A 5,672-nucleotide genomic window follows, 5' to 3' on the forward strand; every position below is an offset into this window, starting at 1 on the left:
AGACAAATCAACCTAGGGACCTCCGAATTCGACTCCGGGCATATGCCCAAGTCAAAAATCATGATACAAACCTATTGGAGCAATCAAAATACCGTTTCGGAGTTGTTTTCACAAAACTCAAACTTTAGTCAACATTATAAACTTAGGCTTCCAAACCAAGAACTAAAAGGGTCCAAATCAACCTGAAACCTTTGCGGAACGAAACTAACCAATTTTGCAAGTCATAAAACCATAAATACACATGTGCGAAGCATGAAAATTTGAATCGGGGCTCATATACACAAAATGACTGGTCGGGTCATTACACTATCCCCCTTTTAAAAAAAACATTTGTCCTCGAACGTGCATAGTGACATACCTGAAGCAACAAAAAGGTGAGGATAACGACTCCGCATGTCATGCTCGATCTCCCAGGTCGCCTCCTCGACCGGATGACATCTCCATTGAACCTTCACTAAAGCAATGATCTTTCACCTCAACTTTCGGACCTGCCTGTCTAAGATAGCCACCGGCTCCTCAACATAAGTCAACTCCTTATCCAATTGTACTGAGTTGAAATCTAAAACATGTGATGGATCACCATAATACTTCTGGAGCATGGAAATAGGGAACACCGAGTGAATTACCAATAAGCTAGGTGGCAATGCATGTTTGTATGCCACTTCACCAACTCTCACAAGGATCTTAAAAGGACCAATATACCTAGGGCTCAACTTTCCTTTCTAACCTCATCACACCCTACATGGGTTAAACCATAAGAAAAACCCTCTCTCCCGCCATAAATGCTATATTACGAGCCCTCCGGTCAGCGTAACTCTTATGTCTAGACTATGTTGTACGAAGCCGATCTTAAATCAACTTGACTTTATCCAAGGCATCCCGAACCAAATCAGTGCCCAACAACCTAGCTTCTCCTTTCTCAAACCAACCAAATGGAAAACGACCCCCCCCCCCCCCATATAAGGCCTCAAAAAGAGCCATCTGAATACTCGATTAGTAGTTGTTGTTCTTGGCGAACTTAGCAAGCAGAAGAAATTGGTCCCATTAACCCTCGAAATCCTTAACACATGCACGCAGCATATCCTCCAAGATCTGAATGGTGTACTCGGACTGCCAGTCCATCTGGGGTGAAATATTGTTCTCAAACCAACCCGTGTCCCTAAATCACGCTGCATAGCTCTCCAAAAATACGATGTGACCTACGTGCCTCGGTCAGAGATAATAGACACCGGCACACTGTGGAGACGAACAATCGCACATATTTAGATATGGGCTAGCTGCTCTGAAGAATAGGTAGTCATCACTAGAATGAAATGTGTCGACTTGGTCAACCTATCCATAATGCCTCACACTGCGTCAAATTTCTTCAAAGTCTGTGGGAGCCCAACAACAATATCCATGGTAATACACTCTCATTTCCACTCGAGAATCTCAAGTCTCTAAAGCAAACCGCGTGGCCTCTGATGCTCGTACTTCACCTGCCAACAGTTCAAGCACCGAGCCACATACCCCACTATGTCTTTCTTCATTCTTCTCCGCCAATAATGCTCCCTCAAATCCAGATACATCTTGGATGCACCCGGATGAATGGAATATCGCAAACTGTGGGCCTCCTCTATAATCAACTCATGCAACCCATATACATTGGGCACACATATCTGGCCCTGCATCCGTAACATCCCCTCATCTCTAATAGAAACCTCCTTATCACCGTGTTGCACTGTGTCCTTAAGGACTAACAAATGGGGGTCGTCATACTATCACGGTTTGATGCGCTCATACAAAGCAGACCAAGAAACCATACATGCAAGAACCCATCTGGGCTCCAAAACATCCAGTCTCACAAACTGATTGGCCAAGGCATGAACATCCATGGCTAGTGGCCTCTCTACTGCCGGTAAATATGCCAAATTACACATACTCTCGGCTTATCTACTCAAGGCATCGACCACCATACACAACATATTCCTTACGCCAACAGTAGACATCTAGCTCAAGCAGTGGTATACACTATCAAGAACTCTTCAAAACACGTCCTCACATAAATAAACCATCAGAACTGAATTTACCCAACTCAACCAAGTCATGTAAGCCGTCCAACACAAAAGTTAGCCACAAAACAATGATAATGCATCAGCACGTAAAAGGAATCAATTACCTTTATTATTATCCTGACCCAATATCACCAAGCTGACCCATTTCTTCTAATCCTCCTTGACTTGCGTTCAAGTTTGTCATGCCCTAAAATCGAGGAGCGCGACTGACACTCAACCGAGTGAACCCGACCGAGCAAGCCTGTTAGATTTTCCTCTACCCAAACACACCCACGAATGAATATAATACAGATTTTCATTAATTAAACAAAAATGTGACCATGTCTACAATACCAATTCATTACCATTAGTTTTCATCTTTTTTAAAGTCTCAAATGGGACAAGTAATACAACCACAACATAACATAGTTTGTCTTTCCCAGCACCAATACACAACCCACACTATGTCTATGGAGCCTCTATAGATAATGAATAGTACAATGATAATGCCGGCAACAAGGCCCTGGTTATACCTCAAACGGAATACACAAAGAACAAAAATACATAACCCCCGGGATGAAGTGGGGCTCACCAAATCAGCTGGGAAGAAGGTGTACTGCTATCACTGATCAATATCTCCTGCTGTGGAACCACCTTCATCCATTTAAAGATGCAGCGCCCCCGGCAAAAGGGATGTTAGTACCGTCAAATAGTACTAGTATGAAAACCAAACACTAATTTCAGAATCCGGAAATATAATATGAATATGATGAATCCGGGCAGCAATAGAATAATATAGATAACCGTTTAAACCAGAGCAAGCTTATTAGGAGCTATCAATAACATTTATAGGATTTAAGATGAGATCCTCTATAACCATCTTTACATAAAGTGTCCCCACCGCCTCACCAATGTGTGCAGGTGGAGGTGTAAGCACAATACCACAACTCTACTCGAGCGGCCCTGCCACCTCACTCCAATGTATGAGGGTGAATGTATAACAACAGTACCAAGAACCTACACAAAGCGGCTATACCGCCTCACCCCAATGTATGCGGGTAGAAATGCATCAACGATACCAATACCAACATAAAGCGGCTATGCCGCCTCACCCCAATATATATATGTGGGTGGTGGTGCCACAACAATACCAAAACTATACACAAAGCGGTTGTACCTCCTCTCCCCAATGTATGCGGGTGGAGGTGCAGTCCCACAATACCATAATCCATACACAAAGCGGTCATGCCGCCTCACCCCAATATATACGGGTGGAGGTGTATCACAATCACAATCTCTACACAACTCTGCATAATAACTTCCACATAAATCATGACTTGAAATTATAACATGTACATACACAATCCATATTTTTGGAACACATCTCAGAAAGCTGTATTTAAGAGGCTTTTACCAAATTTAAACACAACGAATATTTAGTGGCACAATAAGCATTAGTAATAACTGAACTAATTCAGGAACAAGCTACTTACCGCAAAAATAAAGGAAAGCTGTAAAAGTTGTCCCAAAAGGGCATGTAGTAGAAATGGTGGTGCTCTTTAAGTAAGAGAGTTAATCCTCTACAAAATTATTGAACTTCTATACAATGCTCGCTTCCTTTTAGAATTAAAGTCAAGCTTTCCTTGTAAATTGTTACTCTCAAACTTTCAGGCCAACCATGCAAGCCTAATTCCTTGACTTCATCAGAATTAAGATCATAGGAAATCAAATGTCCACTTATGCTTTGAAGAAACAATATATGCTCCTTCCAAATTGCCAACGGTGATTCTATCGCGAGAGGTGTAATTGTGTATTTCTTACTCCAAGACTCGTTCACACCGTACTCCTTCATTACCCAAATCTCCATGAAATCTATTGCTGGATAAATTTCACACCCTGGATAGGGGTAACAAATCAACGTTAAAGAATCTTTCATGACTACGAGCCCATAACACTTCCTGTCTTTGGAATGACAAGTATCAGGCATTTTAATATTGCGAAAAGTCTCGGTACTCATGTCAAAACAAAGAATTACAACTGTATTTGTGTTTCCAAACCAATGAGAGGTCCCTTTGTAAAACAACTCGGCACAAGGATTCCAATGCACATAAGGCAACTGTTGATCCACATCATCTACCTCTCTCCATGAATCAGTACTCAATTCATAAACCTCAACTCTCCACTCTCTCGTAGTAAAGCAATAGAAAGGAGGTTCCCCACGAACTTCTGCAAGCCTAACGATCTTGTATTTATTTGCAATCTTGTCAAAACCAAAAGCAAGACCGTTAATGGAACGATGGAAACCCAGTGGACTACCAAAAGGGCTAGGTTTCAATAGCCTATAATTTCTAGTAGATGGGTTAAATAATACTGTAGTTACTTTATCCATTAAAACAATTAAACCACGACATAAAACAATTAAACCACGACAAGGGCCCATGAATCTGTGAAAAACACAAGAAGTAGTGGTAGTCAAATATGGAACATCTAGATCTGGAGAAACATGGTAAAAATCATCATTGTCATCACAACTAGATAGGAAAGACATGATACTTCTAAATTGGTTGGCTTCTTCTTTAAAGGAGCGCTTGAAGAGAATGATTTCATCATCGGCAGTGGTGGTACGATTCAGATGAAGATTGATGAATATCGATGATTGCATGAGAGTGTACCATGATTTAGAGACACATTTGAATTGCAAAACAGATTTTATTGGAAGCTTCAAAATTATATAGATCACCACATCTTTGGGAAATTTGTACGTAATTCCCTCTGCCATCTTCGATTTCTCGTGATTCAATTTGCATTGCACAATAGGGATTGATGTTTCTCTGTGCAGTAGCAGTTGTACTACCTCAATGCATGGTAATTTCCTCTCCTTTGAATTTGGATTAAAGTTGTTTATATTTGCACGTTCTGCTCCCTAACTAACTACTATCATACTCGCATTTTTGTGGTTATGAGGGTTGTCCTGTGCGTGCAAAGTATAATTCCAGATTAAAAAAAAAAAAAAGAAAAAGGAGAAAAATGATTGGGCAGTGAACATTCTTCGATTAACATATTACTACAATTTAAAAGGGACAAGACGAAGTTATCGTTGTCCTCACCGTTAATTACAACTATCATAAAAGAGGCTACAAACAGGAAGGGCTTGCTCTTCCAAATACGTTTATGTATTTGCGCCTCTTTGGTGACGTGAGAATGTACATTTTTTTTTTTTGTATTTCTCATTTTTAATTCCACTTATGTATACAGTAAAAACCGGACTCGCCTCTTATGTGACCAATCGAGACTGGAATATGATCAGTTAGGGTTCGACCAGGAATTGTATCGAACCAAGGTGAGTTCCGACCTCGGGACCAGGCAAAATAGAGACCAGGCGAGATCGAGGGTAATTTGCCAAGCTGGATAACAGAAAGACGAAGTATCCGCGATCGGTTGTAAATCATGGCAAAAATCTCGGCGCGTATCAAGGAGGGGCCGAATAATTAGCAAATCATAAGATTATTACCTTGTATAGAATTGTACCAAGAGTAGGACACCCCTACTATATAAAGCGGTCGGATCATTTATAAAGTGGAGGACATGAACGCAACATAAAGCAATATACAGTCACTTTCTAGCTTTTATTATCTTGTT

At 40.9% G+C, this 5,672-nt stretch overlaps 1 protein-coding gene across 1 annotated transcript; it reads right to left on the reverse strand.

The window, feature by feature from the left end:
* Positions 1-3,485: 3,485 nt before the first annotated feature.
* Positions 3,486-4,879, reverse strand: LOC107796047 (F-box protein CPR1-like). Its single transcript, XM_016618762.1, has one exon. The coding sequence runs from the start codon at positions 4,810-4,812 to the stop codon at positions 3,622-3,624; it is 1,191 nt and encodes a 396-aa protein (XP_016474248.1). The 5' UTR covers positions 4,813-4,879; the 3' UTR covers positions 3,486-3,621.
* Positions 4,880-5,672: the final 793 nt, after the last annotated feature.

Source organism: Nicotiana tabacum, chromosome 19 (assembly GCF_000715075.1).
Source record: "Nicotiana tabacum cultivar K326 chromosome 19, ASM71507v2, whole genome shotgun sequence".
NCBI classification, from domain to species: Eukaryota; Viridiplantae; Streptophyta; class Magnoliopsida; order Solanales; family Solanaceae; genus Nicotiana; species Nicotiana tabacum.

Coding starts and splice junctions, on each gene's coding strand:
- LOC107796047 (XM_016618762.1), bottom strand. CDS start 4,812: ATGGCAGAGGGAATTACGTACAAATTTCCCAAAGATGTGGTGATCTAT.